Source organism: Rhinolophus sinicus, chromosome 17, assembly GCF_057876585.1.
Source record: "Rhinolophus sinicus isolate RSI-liver-muscle chromosome 17, RSI-T2T, whole genome shotgun sequence".
In the NCBI taxonomy this organism is placed as follows: Eukaryota; Metazoa; Chordata; class Mammalia; order Chiroptera; family Rhinolophidae; genus Rhinolophus; species Rhinolophus sinicus.
In genome coordinates, this window is record NC_142517.1 from 165,486,923 (window position 1) to 165,514,217 (window position 27,295).

General features: G+C 38.4%; 1 protein-coding gene across 3 annotated transcripts in view; it reads right to left on the minus strand.

Moving 5' to 3' along the window:
- Positions 1 to 27,295, minus strand: part of PDE11A (phosphodiesterase 11A) — a 326,658-nt gene that overhangs the window by 134,656 nt on the left and 164,707 nt on the right. For all 3 annotated transcript variants that reach the window (XM_019739326.3, XM_019739325.3, XM_074338486.2), the window contains exons 7-10: positions 17,175 to 17,250; positions 14,161 to 14,228; positions 13,137 to 13,229; positions 2,058 to 2,108 (exon numbers count right to left, since the gene is read on the minus strand). In XM_019739326.3, the coding sequence (XP_019594885.2) occupies positions 2,058 to 2,108; positions 13,137 to 13,229; positions 14,161 to 14,228; positions 17,175 to 17,250 (288 nt within the window). The remainder of the gene's footprint in view (positions 1 to 2,057; positions 2,109 to 13,136; positions 13,230 to 14,160; positions 14,229 to 17,174; positions 17,251 to 27,295) is intronic.

Sequence of the window (27,295 nt, forward strand, 5' to 3'; positions counted from 1 at the left end):
GTTCCCTCTTTTAGCCATGATGATAATCATAATAACAGTAAAAATATAAAACAGTAAAATAATTATGGAAAGTTATTTCCATGAACAGACTTTCTAGGTAACTGAACTTTATAAAAGTAAAAGAATTTTAAATATTTTTATGAAAATATTAATAAAATATACGTAAGATATTAAAAATATAAATAATTATGTGCAGTCACAGTTTTAACATTTTCTTAATGAACAATTGTTTTGAGTTGTAGAACACTGATGTTTTTTGGATTTATTTAGCCATTCATTCATTCACTCATTCATCCATTCAACAAGTTATTTACTGAGTATTACTATGTCCCAAGAACTATGAGAGGTAGTAGAAAAGACAGTAGGGACAGGGCAGTGGAAAAACATACAAATAGTGCTGCGCTGACAGCACTCACAATCTGGATGTAGTTAGGATGTTTATCTCCGCAACAAATAATCCCTGACTCCTGGGTTTTGGTTGTTCTGTCTCCTTCCTCTATTGTTAGCTGTCACCTCCTGCTGGCACCATGCCTTTCTTTCTGATCTGGGTCACTACCGCAGGTCTTTCCTAAGCATCTCTCTAAGCCAATGTGAAGCCACACTCCTGGATGGAGGCCAGACAGCTCACCTATGCCCACTGTATGCTCACTGCCCTTCCGAGCAATTCCCTCATCACTATTATGAGTTTGGGGTCTTCCCTTGCCTCCTTTCTTCATTAAAGTGTAAACTATAATGATCTGATTCAATTATCAGGTGCAAAGGTCTCTGTGCCATTATTCCTGGGCAGACAAATGCAGCTACATGCAAATTAAATTCTTAGAAGTGTAGTCATCATTAAGTGTTATTACATACAAATATTACAATACGTTATTTTCCTTAGAGTTGTGGTAGCTTGCTTGATAATTCTGTGAACCTCCACAAAACCTTAAAAAGGCAGACACCAAAACTTTCAAAAGGGAGAAAAATCAGGTTCTTCATACTCCCCGGTTTTGACCATGGCCTGTAGAAGTGCTGAGAGACGAGCAAGAATTCTGAGTTGCCTTTAAGGGAATGGTGGTGACTGAGGTGAAAAAGAATATCTAAGACTCATTCACAGACTCATAGGCCTTTGCAGATGGAAGCAGGTCATGCTGAGCGGTTAAGCCTGGCAGAGAAGAACTCCATTTCTGGGGCCAGATTTACATGGCTACACTCCTTACAATCATTTGACCTTGGCCTGTCTACTCAACATCTCTGTGCCTCAGTTTACTCACCTGTAAAATAGTATGTACTTCGTAGGATAATGACACTCAAATGAATTAATACAGGTAAAATACTTCATATTAATCCTGGTCCATAGTAAACTCTTAGTAAATGTTACCTATAATTATCCTAACTTCTTCATCTATGTTACAGATGAAGATACAGGCCCTAAGATTAGATATAGGCCCTAAGATTAGAAAGTTAGAGGTAATATGATTTCACTGATATGTGGTATATAAAACTGAAAACAACAAAGGAACAAGACAAACAAATGAAGAAACAAAAACTCATAGACACAGACAATAGTTTAGTGGGAGGGTAAGGGGGAAGGAGGTGTTAGATGAGGGTCAATGGGGTCAAATATATGGTGATGGAAGGAGAACTGACTCTGGGTGGTGAACACACAATGTGATATATAGATGATGTATTACAGAATTGTGCACCTGAAACCTATGTAACTTTACTAACAATTGTCACCCCAATAAACTTTAATTAACAAAACAAAACAGAACAACAAAAAAAGAAAGTTAGAGGTAAAACCAATGCCAAAACCAGGCATGCTGATTCTCATCATATTACACAGGGTTTTTTTCTGATATCCTCCTACTGAACAATTTTGAAGAAATAAATACCGAACCATTCAAATGATCATGAAGAGGCGACACAGTTGTATATATCTCTCTTCCACTCTAAAACTGAAACATACAAACACAGCCAGTGGGCAGCACTGATTGTACAGAGGTAAGTGACAAAGGGTCAGAAAGCCATGTAAAGTTTCTCTTTATGCCCCAATAGGGTACCACTTGCTTCCTTACCTTAAACTTGTCAACTTCAGCTTTTGAACATGTCGCATGGTATGATAGCACCTGATTCAGAAGAAAAGAAAAAAAAAATGCTTTAATAACCAGATACAACTCTATGTTCTGAAATTCTCATGGCTTAAAAATAAACATGGCTCATTTATATCACCTTGACAAAATAGTGGATTTTAATGTGTGACAAATAATTTCTGGTAACAATCTGTGACACAGATTGTCATCTGTGCAATTACAGTGGAATCTATTATAAAGATGAATGGAACTACAATCCACATTATAGGCTAAGTATTTTAACCAGGATGTTTTCATAAGTAATTGTTTTATCAAACGGTGACGATGTGGCTCAAGACCACAGTTCCCAAAGGATGTGAAATGCTCTGGAACATAAATAAATAAAAAGGTGGTGGTGGTGGTAGTGTGTGTATGTGTGCGTGTGTCCTGTGGCAGACACTAGACTGTTGACCCAATTTCCATCTCTGGTCTATTCTCACTTGCATGCTTTTATTACATAGGAAAGATTATATTGTTATGTCCAACCATCTGCAATGCTTTTTGTAAGAGGATTGTATTTCTCTCTCCTATTGACATTAGTATATGACTGATGTCATATATACCTTAGTATATGTTTGGCTTTAGCCAATGGAATGTGGGGGAAGTGATGGATGTCACTTTTGAGCAGTCTTTAAGAGCCATCATGTGGTTCTGCCTCCTCTGTTTCCCCTCTACCATGGGAACTACATGGCTCCGAGAGGGGTGGCTCACTCAGTCTGAGCTCCAAAATGAAGACAATGCAGTGAGCAGAGCCACAGCTGACCTGCAGCTGATGACATGTCATGTGAGCAAGAAATCAACCTTTGGGTTTTATCACCACATCATAACTTCCTGAGACAGAGGATTAAAACTCACAAACCCAGTTCAAAGGCTGCCTACAGCTAGGAGTGGTCATTTGGAGTGGCCAGGTGACAATGCTCTGGTCAATGAAATATAAGTGGGAGTGTTGGGGTTGCCTCTTTCCTTTCTCTCCCTCCCTGGAAAACAGCTGTAAGGCCTGGAGATACAGCAAAATCTGGTGTCTATGAGGTGACAATCACGAGTATAAACGACAGCTTATTATGGAGAGTAGAGGAGAAAGGGAAAGAAAAATGACACTGGCCCTGGACTGCCCAGCCCCAGACTTCTTGTAATACACGACAAATGAACACGCATTTGTTTAAGTCAGTATTTGTATGTTATAAGACATATACCTACATATGCACACACATACGTAATGTATACATGTTATATGTTTTATGCTACCAATCCCATTCTTAATCTATACAAATCTCAAACAAATAAGTCTGGAACATGTTAAATCCCTCTTCAATTACCAACTTTAGAGAACTGCAGTATGCATTTGGCTCTGAAAAATAAAGTAACAGATTTTATTTGGTTAAACTCAGCATTTCCCAAATCTAATTAACCACAGAACTCCCTTTTAGGTGACATATTAATCTAGTAACATTCCAACCTAATAGCCTATTGACCAAGAACTTTGAGAAACACTGACCCAAGGTATGTAATATGTGTGTGAGAGAAAGAGGGCCACCATGGAGGCAGCATCTCACAGTAGTTAGAACACAGCTTCTAGAGCCAGCCTACCAGGGTTCCACCACTTCCCAGCTGTTGGACTTTGGACAAGTGCTTCGATCCCTTTAAGTCTCATTTTTAAAATGGTATAGTAGTAACACTGTACAGGTATTTCCTGCTTAACATCAGTAACCTATTCTTGAAAATCAGAGATTCCACCTGAAAACACCAACAGGGAGCCTGTTTCCCATTATTTTTAATAGGAAAAATTATAATGTATTATAAGACCTGAAACCACTTCTTAAAACTTAATGAAAGAAAGTGAAATTCATATGTACGTATGAACAAAAAATGATGTTTTGTTACAATCAAAGGCTGACTCTGGCCATAACCAATATAGTTCTTAACAAAAAGTTTCTTTATATTCAGTAGTGTGTTCTCTTCCATTTAAATACTGTACTTACACACTTCTTTTCCCATAGCTTTCTCAACACTTTTTCATCTTTGGGAGGGGACTCATTGTCAAATACTAAGTAAAAGCAAGAGCTAAATACTAGAGGCATGGTGGCGACGCATTCAGGACAAGTTGCCTTTCTTAGCTCCAGATGTGTACCTTCATTGTTAAATTCCGTGTGGTTCTGAAAATATCTACACATGATTTGAATGTTATTTAGATCAATTTAATCTGGAACGTAAATCAGCTTACCCCATATCTCATTATTTCACAAAAAATTATACAGAGTTTTGGGGACATAAACATAATTCTTCCCAATGTAAACAAAAACCAAGAGATATTTTTACTGGGAAAATTCTGTGGTGAGAGCCAGTACTTCACATAGTTCTTAGAAAGATTAAATGCAATAATATATGTTCAATACCCAGCACACAAAAAAATCAATTTATTTTTATTGTATTAATATTCAATTATAAATATACCATATAAATATTTGGCAGAGTATTTTCACTGCAAAAATAACTGAATAGATTTTGTTCTTTAGGTTCAGTTTTACTACAGTAAACTTTAATTTGGTTGTCATCTTATTAAAATGTATTACTATTTACAAGAAGAAGATTGCTGATTCAATCTTCATAATTTATCTTTAAAAATTGATATAATTTACTTAATAAAAATTTCCACAAAAACTCAAGTTGAAATTCAAAATATCTGCCACCAGGTGGTGCTTAGTCTGGCTTTTAGTATTGAAGGCATACTACCCACCCCCTTTGTGTAAATTGACTTTTCTCAATTCCTTTGTTATTTAAATAAACAACAAAATCTCTTAAAGCCACTAAATCGAAAGTATTTGAATCAGTGAAGCAGACAATTACAGATTGACTTATTTCCCATTTAAAATTTTCTTTTGTTTTATTATTATTGAGTTGTAATTCTTTGTATATTTTAGATACAAGTCTTCTGTTAAATATATATTTTGAAAATACTACCTCCACTTTTTTCCAGTCAAGATGGTGGAGTACGTAAACCCTGTTCTCACCTTCTCTTGCAACAACATCAAAATTACCGCTAAAGTACAAAACAACCATCATTGAGAATCACCTGAAGTCCAGCTGAACTGAAGCCCTACAATAACAGACATACAGAAGAAGCCACCTTGAGACTGGTAGGAGGGGCAGAAACACAGAACAGGCTGATGCCATATCTGCATGTGACCATTATTAACCTGGAGGGATATCTTGGCTTTGGAGGTCCCCGGGGAGGAGCAAGGGGTCTCAGAGCCATATGAGGCTCCCCAGCCCAGGGTTCCAGTGCCAGGGAGAGAAGTTCCCATAACTCCCATAACCAGCAGAGATTGTGGCTGAATGAGACAGAGGGCAGCTACACACCCAGGCGCTCCTCTTATAGGACCTGTGCATGGACTTACTTGCTGATGGACTCACTTGCTCTGAGCTCTAGTGCTGGGGCAGCAGCTCAAAAGGGGAAAGGGACACATGGGGAGGAAATTAGTTGTCTGGCTTCAGGGGGAGGAACTGAGTTGACTGTGAGGATTGTGAGGAGGGGAAGCTTTCTCCCAGAAGGAGGAGCTGCTGGGAGCCATTGTTTCTTGTTGAGCCTGCCTCCTTCCTGGCATGCTCAAGCAGGCTGCCACCATATCTGAGTTTCCATCAACCTGACTAATGCCATTCACTCGTCCTCCCTGGTGATTCTGAGACCACCTTCCACCCAACTGTCAAGCCCCACCCAACACCCAAGCTGCTGTCAGTGTCTTTTTCGTACAAACAGCCTGCCTTGGTTCATGCTGCAGACTTTCTTAAAATCTCTCAAAGGCTCATGGAACCCACATAAGCAGCATCTGGCTTGAAGTGTCCCGTACCTCTCTGGCTGAACAGCCTTAAGCCCGGTACTAGCGGCAGCTGGCCTTGGTTCACATCTTGGCCTGTCATGGCACCTCCAAGCACAGTGTAGGCAGTGGGAATCTGTGGGTTGCTTTGTAGCTCATGCCAGGTAGCATCGGGCAGGGCACAGGTTGTGGCTGAACTTGGCCTGCAGTGGGTCCCCTCCCAGGTGGCCCTGGGGCTGGCATGCCCAGTGGCCAGCTTTGAACTGAGCTAGAGTATCACCTGGCTGCCTCCAAGGATGACACACCCAAAAGGCACACTGGGCAGGCACCAGAGCCCCATTAGAGTGAACCTGCTCCTTAGGGTCAGCCCCTCCACAACAGCTCCTCTACTGTAATCACAGCTAGTCCCCACAAACAGTGAGCCTGAGGGTCAGTTTCTCCCATTGATGTGCAAACAGCAACCAAGGTTCAACTATAACAGGAGGATACACACAACCCACACATGGAACATACCTGGAGCACCTGGCTCTAGTGACCAGGAGACTGTGCCCCTGGGCCCCACAGGACACCTACTACATAAGGCCACTCTACTAAGACCGGAAGATATAGCAGCCTTACCTAATATATAGAAACAAACACAGGGAGGCAGCCAAAATGGGGAGACAAAGAAACATGTCTCAAATAAAAGAACAGAACAATGTTCCAGAAAAAGAACTAAATGAAATGGAGACAGGCAATTTACCAGGAAGCTCAGGATATTTTTGAGAAACACGAAATAACAGAGATTTTTTTTCCTCCCAGAAGGAGGAAGTGAGAGCTATGATTAAAAAAATAAAATAAAATATGTCAATAGAGAAGAATATTGGGAGTGCTAATTTGTAGGCAAGGGGACTGCACTGGTGGTTTTAGAGTAGAGATAAGACCAGTATTGTACTTTAGGAAAATAAATCTATCCCTAGTGTATACTACTATGGGTGGAGGCACAGAGTTTGGGAAGGTGAAAAAGTTCTGGAGATGGATGATGGTGATGGTTGCAAAACGATGTGAATGTTTTTAATGCCACTAAACTGTATACTTAAAAATAGTAAATTTTATGTTGTGTTTATTTTACCACAATTATAAAAAAGAGGAAAACAGAATCAGACACAACCAAGAGGACTTCCTTCAAGAGTGGATGATCCCACAGAAGGGTCTGGATGGGCCACAGTAATCAAGGGATTGAGAAGGAATTGCAACCTGTCAGTCATTAGAGGGAACCCACATCAGGGACTGCTAACAGGAGATTCCCAGTCCTGGAAGTTCTCTGAAGGATTTATGAAAGCAACTCATGATTAAAAGAGAACGTTGGTGTCTGATACAGAGGGCCTTGGAACCAGGTTAGGACAGCATCAATTATGTAAGCCTTCACCCTTCCATCCTACCTCCATCTTGCTGCCTTCTCTTGTCTTGGGCAAGGAGCTGAAATGAGGAAAAGACTCCCACTATGACCCTCTCCTGACCATAAGGTTCACATCCCAGGCAAGAGGAGAACCTTGGAAACTATTTAACACCTGAGTGTGTCAGAAGAGCTGTGGAATCTACCAGAGAGTTCACCCAGGTGGGGAGAAGATTGATTCAACACAATAGATTTAAAGGAAAAGGGGTGAGAAAGAATGAAGTGGCCTTCTGTTGGCATCCTATGAGTCTAGCTCTTTCAACCATCCAGTTAGAGAAATTTCTCTCCTTGTAGCTTAGGAGACTCCTCAGAGGAGAATCATCTCTTTCACTTATCTCCTTCTTTCTTACCGTCAGGAAGCCAGGTTGGCCCCTTAATCTCGTCCCAGGAAATACCTCGAGGGACATTGTATCTGGGAAGAGGTCCTCCCCCAAATAAATAAAAACAATTTTGTACTCATGGCCTGTAAAGGGGGATGGGAATACAGAGGTGATGCTATGCAAGTCTGTGGCCAGCCGCTAAAGTGGCTTCCAGCTCTTCCATCACAGCCCAACCTTTTCCCTTTTGGAATATTGATATGGCAGACCAAAATAATTATTTGTAGCTACATGCATTCATTTATTCAAAACACTTGTTGAGCATCATGGTATTTAAAACACTGAAAGGTATAAAATATAGATAAGACATGATTACATACTTTAATAAACATAGGTATGTTCCAGCAGAGGAGAACACACAGACTCTCAATAACTACAATATAGGGCAAAGAGAGGAACAGATAACTACAAGATTAAAAGCTTCAGAGAGAAGATAACATTGAAATCAAGTTTTGAATGATGGCAGAATTTTGAGGGGAGATGCCATAATTGAAATAGAGAATAAGTGAAGTGGAGAGAATGTTAGAGTGAAGATCAGATGGTAGAGAAGCAGGAAGCTGATTTGTAGACTAAGCTGTAGTTGAGTTTGTAAATAGCATAGAATACTTTGAGAAGAGAAATGAAAGCCAGGGGCAGGAAGATAGTTTGGTATGGGATTTCCAAGGGTCTCAAAGGCCAGGAAGTTTGTAGTCTGATAGGTAATGGGGGAGTAATTTAAGGTCTATGAGTGGATGAATGAAGCAATCTAAATTATGGCTTAGGAAGAACAAATAGAAGGCTATTAAAACTGCAAGAGGTAATGAAGCCCTTGAGCAGGATGGTTGCTGTGGCAATGGGAAAGGAGAAAATGGATGGGAGAGGCTTTGGGGAGGTAGAATAAATGGGGCTTGTATACTGATTGCATATGCCCTTTCCACACCCTCTGTTTGACCCTCATTCCTTCCCTCTTCTGATCATAAAGGTGTGTAAGGTGTCCCTTAATACACTGAGTTATATTTCCCAGAAAATTTCTCATCAGTATTAGGGAAGGCTTCATTTGTAATATCTATGAAAGACACCCAAAGGACAATTCTTGATGTTCAAAATGAAGAAGTAATGTTATACATCAATACTCGTACTGTATTTTCTCTGCATTCTGGACTTACAGGAAAAGTTCTTCCCCTTTATCTTCAACATTAGTATATTTCTCATTGAAGCTCTGGGTTGCTCATGCAGAATGGAAATCAAGATTATAAAATTAAAGTTATTAAAATGATAGTGAATTTCTTTCATTGGTCTAGTATTCAGTTTTAAGATCATCTCTGCTTTCTAAGAGCCTTAGAGTATTAGTTTTTATATGGTTAGAAAAAAGGACTTTAACAATAGGATTACATAACTAAATCATGAGAAATTAAGAAAAGCAATCATCAAAATAATGGTTTATAATTCAGTTGTTAAACAAAATCCAGATAGTGTATTAGTAATTTCATTTTTTTAAAGGCCAGAATAGTAGAAAATAGTTTTATGTTTATATTTCTGTTTTTCACCGTTTGTGGGTTAGGCTAAAATGAATTGAGCTTGCCAGTATGTGGCAACAGAGAAGGGAACCCCCAGCATGGCAAATCTCTTCTGGGAGGTATGGCCCGTGAGCTGTGTAGCTGTGGAAGAACTGCATGGCTGTTTTTGACATGGGCCATTTTGTATTTCCATGCCCTGGACCTTTCTGCAGAAACATATAGGATAATATGGGCTCCATACAACAGGGTGACACTGAATGAACGGTAGTGAGCCGTCGTGGGCTGGAGCACAGCTGCTGTGGTTGTAATTCTCCTGGGATGCTCAGTGGTGTAAGACAGGGTGTGTCTAGGAACTAGAACAGCTCAAACTTCAAGTAGGAAATGATCTTCCTGATAAAAGAGGAAAAAATGACATCTCCTTCCTAGCCCCTCAATTAGCACAGTTTCACAGCAAATCTTGGGCTGAGCAGACAGAACTCAGTACAAATGAAGGACAGCCAGTGCTCTGGTTAATAGATCAGCTAACTTTTATGAAGTATTGACTGTAACTAAGCACTCTTTCAACACTTCCCCTGCATTATTTTATTTAACTGTTAAAACACCTTTCTTATCATAACCATTTAACTATATGAAAAGACTGAGATTGAGAGGTTAAGTAGCTTGACCAAGATCAACACTACTCAACCAGGATTCAATCCTAAGCAGACTTATTAGACCACTACCAAAAAGACAAGGCTTTAAATCTTGTCCCTACACAGCCTTACTCTTGGATAAAGCCAGCAAGAGTTTTATCCTTCTGCGGGGGTTACTGATGTGAAGGAAGCAAGGCCTGCATTAAATGTGTACTTCCAGTGGGCTCTGAATATTTTGACCAGCATTTGTGAGGAAGAGCTTTCCGAAAGGATTTATCTGGAGAATATTTACATATAGAGGATGCACCACGGGGGTATTTTTATTTAAAATGCCCAGGGGAAAGAATTTTTAAAACAGAAGAGAATGTTGTGCTGTCTCTCAAGAGTCTCATGAACACGCAGAGAAATGTGTTCACATCAACTCTCCAGGCCGTGAAGGCTTCTAGGGTGGTTATTGTCACTTGGGGCCAGGGGGTACTTGTGTTGCCAACTGAAAAAAGGACACTGCAATAAGACAATGGGAATGAAAAAGTTATATTTAGACATAGATCTTGGGCAAGATCAAGTAGCACAAAAACTGAAGAAAATACACAAAAATGAGACACACAAGAAGAAGAACCTGTCAGATCCCTTAGCCACAGTGCAAAAGGGGAGAAGGTTATCCCAGGTTCTTGCGGGGGAGTGATGGAGATGATATAAGGATAGCATTGCACGTGGTTCTGTCCCCACTGACTTGCAAGCTCTCTCTCTCTCTCTCTCTCAACTCTGTTGTTGTTGTTGTTGCTGTTGTTATTTTCCCTTTAAAAAAATTTGCTGGATCACTTATATTCCTATAAAGTATCCTATGTCCCTTACTAGACTAGGTTGGTTACAAATACATAGATATAAAAACATACTTTTTATAAAAATATTTACATAAATATATTATTCATATTCATGTATAATATTTATAAATACATAAATTATATATATATATAATATATGTGTATTCATTCAGAAGTTAATGTATACTACAGTATATGTGGATCTCACCCCAGAGTTTGGGTTTAGTAGCTCTCAACAAATCATTTTTTGTCTTCACAAAGTCCTGAGATAAGAAATCTTTCCAGATATTCTTGCATATGGATTCCTGGGCTAGAGGGGGGGTGGGGTGGATGCCACTTGATCATTAAAATCAACAATTTGATATCTGCTGAGGTAGGGGCTGAATGGAGGTGGCAGGGACGAAACTGACATGGCAACGCCAGAATTCTGACTAGGAACGCCCCTTTTGACACTGGCACAAAATAAACCTCACAGAACATATAAGTCCGTACATATAAGTCAACTTTTGAAACGGTGACGTTGTCACAAGACTCAGAGTCATGCTGGAAATTAGGACGTGTCAGTAATAATTTTTGTCTAAGGACAGAGTATCTGAGTTACACAAAAAAGAGGGTGTTAACTATGAACCCAAATGAGCAATTCATGGATGGGGAAACTGTGACTATATTAGTACTTTCTAGGTAACGGGATTTGTGGCTCCTTGGGCGAGGGGTGGGATTGGGAAGTGGTGCCAGTGAGAATGCTAACTTTCATTGGTAAATGACCATTCATGCTTCAACCAGTTATACTAGCCCCTTCTCAACAGGAGGAAGATCCACTACGAGGGAGGTGAGGAGTGAGGATATGGGTAACGTGGGATGTTCTGTGTGAGTGTGTGTGTGTGTGTGTGAATTGTACTGTGGAGATATGAAGTAAGGTATAGGTGGGGCTAGTATATAGTGTGTCCTCCTTTTTTATTTGCAGAAACTCAGAAACAATGGGTGAGACAACTCTGTGGAGGTCAGAATTTGATGATGGTGAATGAGACATGACTCAACATTTGCTGTTCCAAATTCCTGTCTTCTGCTCTTTCTCCCAATCCACAGTGATTTCTCAGTAATAAATATACTACTACAAGTAATAATATAGTATCATTCTTATTACTGTAATTTTACTGACTGCATATTAAACTCTTCACATGTATCATCTCATTTAATTCTCATAATTGATGTAGGTCACAGAGGCAGGATTGGAATAGAGTTCTGTACATAGACCTTAATGGTCCACTAGTGATGCTTGTCGACTAGTTGCATGTTTACAATTCACCTATGTATTAACTCATCCTGTAGATACTGTTTTTATTCCTTACTATAAAGGTGTTACATATAAAGAAAGCATGACTCGCTCAGAGAAAGAGCAAAAACAATCCCTTCTTCCATGTTTTCCTTCCTCCTTCTTGTCCTCCCTCCCGCTCCAAAACCCACTCAATAAATACTTCCTCTGTGCTAAGCACCCTGCTAAGCACTGGGAATAAGACTGCAAAAAAGATAAAAATCTCTGTGCTGGTAGAGTCCACAGTCCCATTAGGAGAAAAATGGTATATATAATAGATAGATAACTATAATTTTATGTCCTGCAAACCCCAAATCAGAGTACTGCAGAGTACTCAACTATTTATTCTCTCCCTTGGTTTTCTCTTTCTACCAAATACCTGACATGGTAGACAGACTCTTTTAAAGATTGGGTGTGTCTTATATCATACTGCTCTATAGAATGTTATCTCGACTCTGACACTTTACCGGCCCTATTTAATAAGTATTTCATAGATATAAACAAAATCTTTGATAATAGCTACAGCGCAGGAAAAAATAGGTCTTGGGTCAAAACCAGCTGGGATTCATGGGAGATAAGAACTGTCTTTTAGGACTTAGTGGGTTTGAGAGGAGATGTGGTACAGATAGGGGAAACAGGTCAGAGTTCCTGGTGGTATGTGTGTCGGGGGTGTGGGGGGAGTTGGATAATGATGGAGCAGCTTCCCCTGTCTGGGTCACATATCTTCCTGGTGACGATTTCTGTTATCGTAAAAAAAATGTTGTGAATTTCCAGAATAACTATATGTATTCAAAATAAGCTTATAATCCACTTAAAATTCTGAGAAATTATTTTTTGAATTAACACTTTTAATAAACCTAATATTTAAAATCTATATCTAACCATACAACATATATGGATGGACTTCAGAGAATCTGTGAACTCCCTGAAATTATGTATAAAATTGTGTGCATATGTGCATTCTTATAGAGATGGGCTATAGCTTTCATCAAATTCAAACCCATGACTCTAAAATGATTAAGACCCATTGAATAGATAATCTAAAATTGAAAAACTAAGCCCCACAACAAGGATTTTTGTCTCCCCATAAAATTAGGGCTTTTTAGCATACAATTCTGACATAAATACTGTACTTACATCAAGAGCCACAGATTGCTTGGCCCAGGACTTCTTCACTTGATCGTACATAATTGTATTGTTGATGCCAAGGCCACAAAAGATGACAAAAGCCTAATAAAGAGAAAGCCCACTAATTAAAAATTGCAATAACTCATATGAAAGAAATCAGGCAGTCATCAGGGATGGACCTGAAAATGTAATTTCATTGTACACAGAGCTAGGCCTTGGGGAAATATGCACATTAAAATTCTTAATTACCATTGTCATGTAATAGCTTTATAGCTCACATTGCACATCACATTAGAAAAAATTGTTAATTTAATGTCATTGTGAAGAAATGACTTCATACATTTAAAAACATTCTTACAGTCTGTTTAAATGTGTTCTTAATTTATTTCGGTTGTGGACTGATTTTAGTAATTCCATTCCATTTAACCAAAAGCAACCTCTTTCAGTCGCTTGCCTATAAAATATTTTGGTAAAGAAGCCAAGTGGGTGTACCCATAAATTCAATGTTTAGGGGGAGGAGGACTGATTCAGAATCAGTTAGTAAAGAAGCTGTGAGGTATTCTTGGCTAGAGGAAAATAATCATGGGGTTTTCAGGTGGTCACTAGTGTGAGGTCTGTGAGGGAGCCTGTTCAGGGCCAACCTTTCTCGCTAGAGGGCAGACTGGAGTAAAAGGAAGCTTGTAAACGTAAGAAAGGTGAGGACAACATGCCTGGCAGAGCTGGCATGAGTTTTCACGACTCTGAACACACCCAAACAAGACAAGGATAAAACAATTAACACTTTGGAGAGAAGAGTGAGCTATTCAGTTTTGTAATAAAATTAGGATAAAAATAATCAATTGGCACAAAATCATCTAATTAGTGATAAAGAGAATCAAATCTTACCTAATTATCAATACATTCTTTAAATCTTCCTTTAAATTCTGTCATATTGTTTAAGTATAATGATAATTAACTAATAATTACTGCTCCTTACAAATTTGGGCAAGCTACAACCATGTCTCAACCTTGCTTCACACATTTATTACCTTACCTCAAAAAGTCGTTGATCTGCATCATCAAAAGGTTTTCCGTCAAGTCTATTTAACACTTGGGCCACTCCTGTGGGAAGAGTTGGGCATATATCGTCATTTTCAGTACTGGATGCTGTGTTACTACGATATAGTAAAACTCAGCTAACTTTATGCCTCCTTTAAGTAACTTGAGATACTCAGTTTAATCTCTGGTCTCTCTAGTACCTGCTGTCTCCATGGCAGCACATCTGAGGTGAACAGAAATGCCATCTACTTTCCAGGCTGTGATATCCAGAGTAGTCTCAGTGAAGCCTGGAGTTCTACCAAGCATAAGTCTGATTTCTGAAAATGGTTTTTAAGAGACAGAGTGCACAATAACTCTGATAAATCTGGCATTATATGCACACACATACATATAATTGAATATGTATAACTGTGTGTCTCTATATGTACTGAGGGTGCCAAAAAATGTATACAAATGGACAGTTTGGTCAATGTTGCTCAAGCAGTAGTTTGCTGTAATCAGAAGTGTCTGGATGCTGATGGTAACCATTTTGAGCACCGCTTGTAATTGCAGAAGTCAAACGTGAGTTGTATTCATCTTTTGTTATCGGTATATAGTATTACAATTTTAATAGTTGTTTTCCTTTCTTAAAATGTGTACACTTTTTTTGGCACCCTCTGTATATATATGTATGTATATACATATGAGGAGTGACCAAAAAATGTGGTGCATGTTTAAATTAAAAACAAAAATTATTACATTAAAAGACACTTTGCTATTAATCCCCCTCAAATTACTTCCCCTCTCTTCGAACACACTTATCCCATCATTCTTGTCACTTTCTGAAGCAGTTCTGGAAGTCCTCTTTCATGAGTGTTTTTAGTTGTGCTGTCGTGGCTGCCTCGATGTCCTGAATTGATTCAAAATGTTTACCTTTCATGGTCATTTTGACTTTGGGGAAGAGCCAGAAGTCACATGGTGCCAGATTCGGTGAATTAGGTGGATGAGGACACGCTGCAATGTTTTTACTTGATAGAAATTGCCATACACAAGAAGCGATGTGTGACACGAAACGTTGTCATGAGAGAGGATGAAGTAAAGACACTCACGAAAGAGGACTTCCAGAACTGCTTCAGAAAGTGGCAAGAACAATGGGATAAGCATGTTTGAAGCGAGGGGGAGTATTTTGAGGGGGATTAATGGCAATGTGTCTTTCACTGTAATAAATTTTCTTATGTTTGAACATTCACCATATTTTTCTATCACACACACACACACACACACACACACACACAGAGAGAGAGAGAGAGAGAGACATGTACACATATATAATTTTTTACTTTTTTCAATTCCCTGAAGCATAACGTTTCAGTGAGGCAGTATGAGATAGTGATTAAGAAAATCGGCTCTGGAATTAGACTCTTGGTTCAAGTTTCAACTCCACCATCAGTGATGTTACCTTGAGAAAGTTATGCACTTTTTTTAGTACTGAATTTCCTCATCTGTAAAACGGGGGTTAAAATGTTAACTATCTCAGAGGGTTATGAAGGTTAAATGAGATAATGTTTGAATGTCTGTAAAACATATTGCTCCACACGGAGTGAACATTCAAGAAACGTCCAAAATTATGATACAGTTAACGTTCAAAGCAAGGTTAGTTCTGTTGCCTGCTACCCATGGAGTACATATAGTTCTAACAAGCTTAATTTTCTTTCCAAAGTTCATTTCCAGCATTATACTAGCTGTTTGGGGGCATGACTATCAAAACACACAAAGTTAACCAGAAAAACTCAACAATCTTAAAAACCATTCCCATGTCCCATTTAATACAAACAAGACATATATAATGAAATCCAAATCTTTTAGCATGTAACAGGCAAACTACAGTCTTAATTTTGAAAGAACAATAGGTGTTTACTGTTAGGAATGAAATGTAAGTCTGTATATGAGATTGCCATTGGACACCGACAGATAACACCTGGTATTTCTTATGAACTTTCTCTTCTCTTTCAACTTACATATATTTAAAACTCTGTACATGTAATTTAATGCTTTGTGGTAGGGGCTCAAATTCCCATATCTTAGAAATTCTTTACGTTCAATAATGTACCAATGTATTTCTGCAAATTAAGCAAACTGATAAAAAATGTTCTCTTAAAATTCAAGTCTTGACAATTTACAGAATACTAAATCGTTGGTTAAGTAGCAGTGTTTTAGAGTTTAAGAGGCAACATTGGGGGAGGCAAATAGATGCATTAGTTACCTTATGCCTCTTAGAAAAATAACACATTTTCATTGTGTTTCAATAATTTTAACTAATGCCTCCATCCTTCGTGACTTCTTTACTTCAACTACTGATCTATTCTTGCTCAGAATTCTTAGGTTTGATGTTTTCCTGACTCAGTTTTTGAGGCTAGGGAAAGAAACAGGGAGGGAGAGAAAAATTGTAAGCTGCTTTGGCCCACAATTCCCCTATTCTGGGAAAAGTATAGCCTATTTCAGAACCATCCAGGCAGAAAGATGTATGTTCGGTATATGTCTAATAATGCACGTTCTTTGTTCCTTTGTATTTAATCCATGGTTAATGCATAGATTTAAATATAGAAGCTGTAGTAGGAAAGTTTGTACTAGGAGTTAGGAGGCCTGAGTTTTAGTCCTGACCCTGCAAGAAACTCACTCTTTGATTTTGTCTTCTCTCCCCACCCCCCCTTCAATTTGCACAGGGTGCAATAAGATAATTCTCTTAGCTGCTTTTTGAGATCCCTTATAACTTCAGAATTATTGGTTCTTATTTAAAGGAATAAATATTTGCTCATTATTCTGATTCATGTTGATTTATCAGGAGTCTGACAAATCTTGTATAATCGTTGTTTAACTCTTGTATAACCGTTGAGATTATACAAAAGTATGAGACATAGGTTGATGAGTACTAGACATAAAAAGGGGGACAAATAAAAAAGATATGGGTTATTTTAAAGTAAATTTGTATTTCTTTAAAAAAGATGTTTGAACATTTAGGTAACATCTTACCAATTATTTGGTGGTTGCTATTCCAAATAGGCACACAGAGAACCGATCTTATGTGAAAACCAGATATCTGGTCAGCCTAGGATATAAAAAAGTAGTTAATTAAAATCAAATATTATCTACCCATTTCTGACTTATATCTTCATAATAAATATATTTTTAAAAAAGTTTAAAAAGACACATTATAACTTCATTTTTACTGCATAGACTCACCTATCTCTGCTAGTTTAAAACATCACAATGAACATTCCAGAAAAATCAAGCCCTAACCAAGTATGAATCAGCCAAACACCCCACACCAACGCTACCTCCCTAAACCCTGCAGCCACAGAGAGCTGGATGTAAAACTGTCTTGATCGTGATCACACCACCGCACAAGAATTCAGGCAACAGTTTCTGTTCTGAGTATTTAAAGCATTTTAACTAAACCAGTGGTCAATATTTCTCTTTGATTAAGCACATCTCTTGAGTCTGTAATGCTTCCATATGTATATTTACTTTAAATACTCTATATTTTTAACATTACTAATTTATTGTGTATGTTGTAAAATCACATAAAAAACTGAAGTTGCAAAATATAAGATAAATGTAGAAGTTCAAAAATCTTTCTTCTGTACCCTGATTGTCAGGAGATGATATATTTAAAATATGAAGGTATAATTTTCAGTATCAAACAAACATCATTCAATAGCAAACTCCACTTAATATTAAAAACAAATTTTTCATATTTGAACTATTAGATAAAAGCTACTAAAGACTGAAAGGGTGTCAGTGAGTTAATGTGACCTTGATTTCTAGTGAAAAAGGTAAACCTGCCATCCCAATATTATAGGAGAAAAAATAATATGTCAAGGTTTTGGCTCATGATAATCAGGATAAAAAGATATTATATTTTTAAATATTCATTGTAGAAGTAAAGAGTTGCATATTTTAACAATTTGAAATTGGAAGTTAATTTACATACTTAAAATTTATATTTCTTTCTGTTGTTGTTTTTCTCTGACAAATTAATTTTCAGATGTCTTCTAGTCTTGATACCAGCATGTTAGTTTCTTTTAGCATTTTCCTTTTTCGGTCTTGTTCAACTATTCTTTCTCTGCTACTAGCGCATGAAGATATTCTCTTATTCTTTTCCTAGAATCTTTATTTTTTAGCTTTTAACATTCCCATTTAGATCTACAATCCAACTGAGGATGGTTTGGGAGTATAGAGTGAGCTAAGAGTCAAGATTCTATTTTTTTTTAGTAGATACCCAATTGAATCAGCACCATTTGGGGCGGGGGGTATACCTCTCTCTGCCACTCTGCAGTACCACTCTTTTCATTAATCAAGTGTTTACGTATGTTTGGATCTGTTTCTGGACTCTATTCTACTTTACTGATCTATGTGTCTATCTTTTTAAAAATTTTTTATTGGAGAATATTGGGGAACAGTGGGTTTTTCCAGGACCCATCAGCTCCATGTCAAGTCATTGTTTTTCAATTTAGTTGTGGGGGGTCACAGCTCAGCTCCAAGTCAAGTCACTGTTTTCACTCTAGTTGTGGAGGGTGCAGCTCACTGGCCTGTATGGGACCCAAACTGGCGACCTTGGTGAGCATTGTGCTCTAACCACTGAGCACCAGCTGCCCACTGGCTCCAAGCTCAAGCTGTTGCTTCTCACGGGTCCATGTGGGACTCGAACCAGCGACCTTAGTGTTATGAGCACCATGCTCTAACCACTGAGCAAACTGGCAGCCCTCTATGTGTCTATTTTTATGCCAATACCATACTACCTTAAATAACAAAGTCTTATAATAAGTCTTGGAATCGGGTAGTATAAATCTTCCAACTTTGTCCTTCTTTAACACTGTTTTCACCATTGATTTCTGGTAATATGGAAAGACCGTTGGCATTTTCATATTAATTTTAGAATCAACTTGAACTTAACACAGATACAGACACACACACACACACACACACACACACACGGCTGAGATTTTTATTGGTATTCTATTGAATCTATCAATCAATTTGGGAAAGAATTGACATCTTTACAAAATTGAGTCTTTAAATCCATGAACATCCCTCCATTTAGGGTTCTTAAAATTTCTCTAAGCAAACTTTTATAGTTTTCTATGCAGAAGTCTTACACGTAATTTGTTCTATTTGTATGTGGTGTTTTAAAAGTTCATGTTATTGTAAATGGTGTTAGTAATTTATTTTCTAATGTTTTCAATTGCTATATAAAAATATAATTGGTTTTTGTATATTGAACTTGCATTCATCAATCTTGCTAAATTCAATTATTAACTATAATATCTCGTCTGTAGTGTTTGGAATTTTCTAGGCACATCATATGTCATGTTATACTTAAATTTTATGTCTTTTAATCATGTGATTTTTTCCCTCTTTTTGTTTGTTAACAGGATGAATTACATTGATTGGTTTTTGAGAATTCAATACACAAACAAACAAAACCAAAAACATGAGCATAAATCACTATCCACTGCACTCTTCCAACATGTATGTATTTACCATCTTCAATGCACCAGACACATTGCTGGGTGTCAAGGACATAAAAATGAATTCAAACAGTTATTACCCTTGGGGCACTCACAGTCTAGTAAAGATAGAAATGGTTAAGATAAAAGAAGTGCCCAACTCAAGAATGTTCAAAACACTATAGAAAAGCTAGCAACTGACTGTGTTTAGAGAAATCAAGAGCAGCTTTAGGTCCTTAAAAGTGGGTCTTTAAAGAGGAAGATGACAATAATGATAATAATCTAATGTTTCCGGATGTTCACTCCCTGTCAGGCTCCTCTTCCGTGCTTCCATGTGTATTACATCATATACTTATTAAAACAACCATATAAGATAGGTACTGTTAACATCCTCCCTTATCAGATAACACACAGAGAGAATACCTTAACCAGGGAGAGACTGGCTTAAAGGAAGCCAGACAGTGACAAACATATCCATCAATGTTATCTTCCAAAAGAACAAAGCGGTTTTCTTCATCTCCCTAAGGATAATGTCTAAATTCTAGCAATGCTAGTGAGCACGAACAGAAGGAAGTTGGTTTTAGGGCGTTCTGGGGGGTATAATCTACAGACTTGGGCAAGCCGGAGCAGCATCAGAATGGTGGGGTCGGTTTTGTTTTGCTGAGGCTCATACACAATGGTCGTGATCCTGAACCAGCACTGAGCAGTAGGCACAATCACCTCTGCCAACAGTGAGACACCCATAGTCTCTGTCTAACCTCTCCCAGGAAATCTGAAGCAGGTAGGGGAAGAAGTCACAGTGCAAGAAGAAAGGGAACAAGCAGTGAGCGAGACAAACAAGGAGAGAGACAGCTTGAGAGGCTGGTAGAGAAAAACAAAGCTTTGGCTGTTTGCCAGTGAAATGAAAGAGTTGTTTTCCCCTCCTCAAATTGTTGCAGTTTCCCAAAATAATTTTTTATCCTGGGCAGGTGGGAGTAAGTGTTCTCCCATTCCCATTGAGGATAACCTTGAGGTTTCTGGTTTGAGTAAGGGTAGTGGGGTTCCTTGAGACAGAGACACAAGACGTTTGAGGAAAACAATGCTGAGTCCAAGCTGGCACACATTACAACTGAGATGGCAACTGGAGAGAAAGGGGGGCTAGAGATAATAATCTTGGAGTCATCAGCCTCTGGTGTTCACTGAGTGGGTAAAATCACCACTTCTCTTCACTGCTCACAGCTCCTCCCTTCTGTATCTTCCTTGTCTTAGTGCTCCTCCTAACCTTCCTTACCTTCCTGGTCATCGGATTATACCCACTGTACGGTCTCCTCCACCAAATGCTACTCTCCAGACATCATCTCCCATTGGTTTACCCTAAGTATCAGCAACTGAGAGGTTACTGGCAGCAAATGCACTTCAGCAGATCCACAGAGCTCTAACTTTTCATGGTTTCAATTTTGCACATTCTTCTTTCTAACAGAAGCATAGCTGATAGGAGGCATTATAGAGAAAAGATAACGAATTGTCGGGCCAGGCTAGCACTTAGCATCTCAGATTGCAGGATTGTTTTGCTATTAAGATCTGACAAGCAAAACACGTTTTAATGCTCTACATCAAAGGGTCTCAGAGCCTGGAGCCCTATTATCCTTAAGTGCTACATGACAAGGGTAAGAATTATTGAGTTGTCCATAATAGGCTTTAATTTAACAACAACAACAACAACAGCAACAAAAAACAGAGAAAGAACTTCATATGGAAGAACAGCATGGGATTAAAGAACGACAGATTTAGGGTTAGGAAACAGATTTAACCGTGTAACTCTGGCCATCGGCCACCCACGGCGGAGGAGATCTGGGAGCTGATGGATTTCCCACCACTCCTGAATTTGTAACAAATACATACACCACAAACCATCCATGAGTATGGCCTGCCCTACTTTTTTGTTACTTTCTGTATTCCCCTTGCGGAACCTTCCCAATTTAAATGTTGGGTCCAATTGTTTGTTCCTGTTGAAGCCAGAAAACAAACCTTGCATGTAATGGATCCAAAGTTCTCCCCATAACTATACAAATGGAAGGAAATATCAAATAAAGCAATAGAATATTGTATCTTGAGCTGACTAACTAACGGCTTGTTGTGCATTAGTGTATTTGTTTTAAGGTGTCCTTTTGAATCTAGTGGAAAATAAGGGCAGAATGCTTCACAGACAATGTACTACAGTGCAATTAACTATTGGGACTTGAATTCATAAGCACAATGCCAACTAAAGCAAGGCCAGAATAATTGCTCCATGGTGAAGGTATTTGTAAACAGGGTATGCATTCCAAGAAGCCACCTGATACAGTGACAGGTCATTTGTAAATGCAGTTTATGTACATACTGTTGGGGCAGTTTCAGACAAGGACTTTAAAATAAAATCCAAACAACACTCCATGCTGGCAGGGGCAATAGAACATAATCCATCTGAATTTCCCCAAAGATACACTTAGGCAAGTTAATTTACTTAGGTTTTTCATTATTTCAATTCTGGTTTTGAGTAATGGTTTATAGTTTTTAGAGGGCTCACAATAGCTTGGTAAAGTATAATTTAATAGAAAATATAAAGAGATTAAAAAATTTTAATATCTTTATAATGTTGCCTGATTATAAAAATAATATAAACACATGTGAAAATTTTAAGTAAAAATAAAATCAAAAGCTCTAATTTTGACATCTCTAGAGATAACAACTATTAACAATTTGGTATAAGTTATTCCTGATCTTTTCCTACAAATATATAATATATTCACACATCAATTTATAATATATTTAACAGTATTTAATATAGTTATAAATAATGTAGATAATACGTTCAACAATACTGAATAATATTCCAAAATAATGTCTATTATGTACTAAACATCGTTCTCATTTTTGGGGATACATCAGTGAACAAAACCGGCAAAATCATCACCGTCACTGAGCTTATGTTCTAGTGAGAGAAGACAGATGGTAAATAATATCCCCCCCACACACACAAAAAAACATAAATAAATTATTTATTAGAAGGTGTTAGGAATTAGGCAGAAAAAATAGAACAAGATAAAAGGGATTAAGAATACCAAGTGTGCCAGGGCTTACTAACAGGTAACATCTGCATAATCACTTTAAAGAGGTGAGGATGTGAGCCATGCAGCTATTGAAGGAAGAGTATTTTACCTGAGGGAGTAGCCAGTGCAAAGGCCCTGAGGTAGGTATGTGAGTGGCATGCTTTAGGAATAACAAGGAAACCAGTGTGGCTGGAGTGAGAGCTGGGGGTAGATAATGAGATATGAGATTGTGAAGGACATTGTAAACCCTTGAAAAAATGGCAAATTTGGCTTTCAAGTGAAATAAGGAGACTTTGAAGAGTTTGTGAGCAGACTTGAGATATGATGTGATTTGAAATTTAAAAGCCTCTGGCTATGGTATTGAGAACAGAGTATAGAGGGGAAGAGTGGGAGCAGAGAGAGATTAAGAAGTTATGGCCGTGAAATAGTGCAGTGATGATGGTGGCTTGAACCTAGGTGGTAGCAGTTGAGGGGTGAGAAGCAGTCAGATTCTGGATAAATTTTGCAGGTAGAGCCATTTGGACATGCTGCTGAATTAGATGTGCTACATTAGAGAATTATGCCTATAAAAATTTTGGCATATGTATCAGGAATGATTGAATTGCTTTAATAGAGACAGGGAAACAGAGTGAAGAGCAGGCTTGGAAGAAAAAAGATTGTGAGCTCTGCTTCAGAAATGTTAAGTTTGAAATGTCTATTAGAAAAATATGCCTACATATGTATATATACCCACAGATATTATTCTATGCATACTTCTACACATTATTCTAAACATATTTCTCTGTGGCTTGTTTTTTTTTCTTTTCTTGTGGATATTTTTTCATATCAGGACATATAGATTATCTCATGGGATAGAGACATTTTGTACAGGCTCAATTTGAGTCTTTATTATAATGTGGTAGGCAGAATTCGAATGGCCCCTAGATTCCCACCCTCCACTTTATACAAGGTTTGTATAATACCGCCCCCCACCATTGAGTATGAGCAAAACCTGTGATAAGATAGCTACTTCTTTGTCTAGGTTATATTATATGCAAAGGTATTGGGACAGCCACTCCTGTGATTTTGTAAGTCACTCCTGACATTATGTAAGCCCCTGTCATAGCCAACTGGAGTAAGATTCTCTTGCTGGATTTGAAAAAGTAATCTGGCATGTTGTGAGAAGGCCATGTGGCTAGGACCTGAGGCAATCTCTAGGAGTAGAGGGAGACCTTTGGTCAACAGCCAGTAAGAACCTCAGTCTACAACTGCAAGGAATTCAATTCCGCCAACACCTTGAATGAGCTTTGAAAAGAATACCAAGAACCAAATGAGAACGCCACCTAGCCAATACCTTGATTTCAGCCTTGTGAGACCCTGAGTGGAAAACTCAGTTATACCATGCCCTGACTTCTGACCTACAGAAGCTAGGGGATAATAAGTGGGTATCTGTCCTAAGCTGTTGAACTTGTGGGGTTTTGTGATGCAGCAACAGAAAATTAATATATGTGGTATTCCTGTCAATGTCTTCAGGAAACGAGCATGGATTCCCCAAGTCCCAAGGAGCAAATGATTAATAAAACTACTAAACCCACTAACATGATAACCCATGTACACAAGTGTTTCTTAAGCCACTATCAATAAACATAATCAGTCATATTTAACAGGTAATTTCCATCTTCCATCCTTTTCAAAGATCACAGTCATGTCACAGAATAAACATATCCTGATCTTCAATAAGGTTACAAAAGTTAAAGCTCAGAAATTTAGTTCTGGCCCTGTGATTATCTTATATAACCATTCTGTCATAATTTTCCACCCATGAACCAATGAGTTTGGCCATAAAACCAGGCATACTATCAAGCCCAGCAGGCACCACTCCTAAGAGTCAACTTAAATAGGCAGACAGAAGGCAAGTAATCACTGTGGCTGCCCGCTCTGCTCACCACAAGGAGGGAACGCCATTAAATATTTAACACAATCACAGAGAGAACACCCAGCAGGTGGGCAACTATGATGACTTGCCCCATAGCCTTCGCAGCAAGCCCCTGACAGTACCTGGGATGAGCCTTATATCACATTAAAACCATCCCTTTGTAGCTTCTATCAAAAAGAAGACCAACAATTTCAAAACAGATTATGAAATTGAGATCATTCTCTGGCTGTGTAACTTTGGGCAGAGTTTCAGAGGAGTTCCCAGATGTTATGACATGGCAGGGAAGTCACAGAAATTGGAAATCTACTGCTCACCCCTATAAGGTAGGATTTGGTGACCATCTCCCCAGGGCAGCCCTCGGCCACAGGACATATATCCAGCCTTCACTACCTGCTGATGCCTGCTATCGCTCCTCCTCTGATCAGAGAAGGAAAGATCTGGCTTTCCCGAATACCTATGTGTTGTCAGATTATTGCCAACATCTCTTCTTTACTGTCAACAAACCATCACCCTTAACGGCCCTCTCTGGGTAGAGACTTTCCTTTTCCTTGGCCTTTGTGTCTTTGAAGGAAGGGCACATTGAATGTGGCTTGTCCACAATCCAAGGTCTGCTGGTCTGCAGCTCTGTGTAAAGGTCCCCTCATGTAGAGAAAAGGATTTGCCTTTGGTACCACCCCGGAACAAAAAAACTAGTCCTCAATCCAACGAATATCCTCACCTGATATTTATAAGGGACCGCATGATTTACAAAACATTGATATAGAATTTTACACGTTATAATATAACCTGGATGTAAGCAGTGGAGCAGACAGGACACAATGGTAGGTCTGCAGGCCATAAGTCCATGTGCCCATATGGAGAGAGGAAGGAAGGGGTGGTCACTCCATTGCCCAGGCAACCACTCAGCAGCACCCGCTACCCCCCACCCCACAGAGGCCACTCAGGGAGAGAGACTTGAATTCAGAATTAGAAGGTCCAGAGTCTGTTCTGCGCCCTGCCTCAAGAAAGCTGTGTGGCCTTAGAGAAGTTACTTCAGCTCTCTGAGTCTCTGGTTTTTCATCTGTAAATCAGAGAAATCTCTAATATTTCTATTAACTGAAAGTTGACATATCTATAGTATGAAGTCTCAGAATAAGACCAATCCACTTTTGAGTGTTTTATCCTAGGTCACTACATTGTCTGATGAATTAGAGTCCTTTTTCCTACTCAGTAAAGAAAATTCAGGTTACCCGAATTCACCATTAAGCCATTGAGAAATTTAGCATAAATACTAGTGTTTAGGGTAATTGTGTTTCTGGCATTTTAAAATCCATTATGTAGACTTATGTTGAGAAAATCTGTAGGAAAAATAAGAAATGCTTTTAAAGGATTCCTCGTGCTACCTCTGCAAAGTATCATTCTTGTTAACCAACCTCAAACTATTCAGGGAAGTCACTGAGTGCAGAGAACAAAAAAAGCAAGCATTTTTCCCAGTGGAGATAACAATTAGTCATTAATCCTGGATTAAAAAACAACTGTTCCCTTATATTTTACCACTGATAAATAATGACTCCGTTATGATTACTGGGAAAAAATATGGATCCATATACCAGACACGAGAAGAGAGGACTCAAATCTTTGCAGGAAGACAACACAGTTCTAAAAGGTACCCTCTGTCTCTAGGATGATTCTAGAATTACTTTTAGTGAAAGAATGAAGCAATTCCATTTTGACATGTTATTATTTTCAGGGAAATAATACATTAATGAAAAAATATTCAAAATGGTTGTCTTTATTTTATGTCCTACACCATCTTCCCTCAGGTTTTGTGGGGAGAAGCTGCCAGCCTCTTAGCCTCTTGGGGGAGTGCTGTGGCTCAGTCTGATATCTGTTTGTTTCATTATTAACATAAATAGTTGACATTGTTACTGAGGCAAAATATACTTGAGAAGGGAAGAAGCCTAAGCAGATAAATAATTTTGCTTTTCCTGGTGTGATACACAACACGCACACACACACAACATACACACACATTTGTGTATACTGTCTACTAAATGCTTTTATATAGGAAGATCTCTCTCTCTTTTTCGCTCTCCTTCTCTCATCTCCATTTGTATTAATTCCTTTACAACTTTTTTTACACCTCAGCATAAGAAGAAAAACATAACTTTAAATTCTAGTACCACGCAAAGAGAATGTGTAAAAATCACGGTATAATGCATCTTCAATTTGCATTTAAAATCCCGTATTAGCTGTGTGGCAGATTGAAAGCACTTAGATGGAAAGTCAAGAAATAATGATGGTCTAAATACATGCTTTATTTTATCATAGGGTAGAAAAGTGATTTCACGAAACCGTTACTGCTTAACCTACCACAGTTTACTGTCTTCAGACATCATTGCTTCTAACTACTGGATCAGGGCATGAAATTTTTATGCCCAATGCCACCGAAATAGCTGTTGCATTTTTGCTCGAGAGTCCACACTGTGCTTTTATGATCAGTGGGGCAGACTGCCTTATTGGAATGGACTGTGAGTGTGAAAAAAAAATGTAAAATGGCTGTCTCACTACTCAGGAAGAGAAGTAAGAGTCTGCTCATAGACATAAGGATATGGTATATTCAAGCTCACTATATTGTATTATCTCAAGAAGTAGTCTTGAGCTATTAAGCATGCTTGCTAC